The sequence below is a fragment of the Bison bison genome, unplaced genomic scaffold (assembly GCF_000754665.1).
Source record: "Bison bison bison isolate TAMUID 2011002044 unplaced genomic scaffold, Bison_UMD1.0 scf7180017864291, whole genome shotgun sequence".
NCBI classification, from domain to species: domain Eukaryota; kingdom Metazoa; phylum Chordata; class Mammalia; order Artiodactyla; family Bovidae; genus Bison; species Bison bison.
In genome coordinates, this window is record NW_011494863.1 from 1201157 (window position 1) to 1201758 (window position 602).

At 70.4% G+C, this 602-nt stretch overlaps 1 protein-coding gene across 1 annotated transcript in view; it reads left to right on the plus strand.

Annotated features, from left to right (window-relative positions):
• Positions 1-379: 379 nt before the first annotated feature.
• The window catches only part of PURA (purine-rich element binding protein A), a 1563-nt gene continuing 1340 nt past the window's right edge, over positions 380-602 (plus strand). The window contains exon 1 of the mRNA XM_010850612.1: positions 380-532. Within this exon, the coding sequence (XP_010848914.1) occupies positions 380-532 (153 nt within the window). The remainder of the gene's footprint in view (positions 533-602) is intronic.

Here is a 602-nt window from a genome sequence, read left to right on the forward strand (position 1 = left end):
GGGGGAGGGGCAGCGGCGGGAGCGAGGGGAGGGAGAGGGGAGGGACGGGCTAGGTGTCTGCTGCTCCGTACCACTGCTGCCGGCGCCCCGTCCTCATCCCTGGCAGCCCCTTCTGCAGCTAAGGGTTACAGCCGCACCACCTCTTCTCTTCCTCGGCCGCCTCTGCGGCCAGGGCTCTGCGGTAGGAGACGGTCCAGCCAAACGACGGGTGGGCCTGTCTGGGTTTGGATCTGAGTCTGGATGGGGCCCGCAGAGGAGGGGGTTGCCGTGACTCGGTGTCCCCTCTGCAGCAGTTCGACTGCGCTACGCAGGCCCCTCCTCCTACATCCTCTTTGGGGTCACTGGAAAACAGAGCTCAGGCCCGCTCCCTGTGCTTAGTATGGCAGTCCCCTTCCTACCCCCTAGTCCCCCAACTCCCGGGGCCGAGGCTGCCCAGGGTCTGGCCAACAGCGACAGCTACGGGGGGGGCGGCCGTGGCGGCAGCAGCTGCGACGCGGCGCGTCCTGATCCCCCCCACCCCCCAGCCAGGGGTGTAGGGTGAGGGCCGGTGGGTGGGCGCCGCCTGGCGGGCGGGCGGATGGGGGACTGGCAGCGGGGAGGGG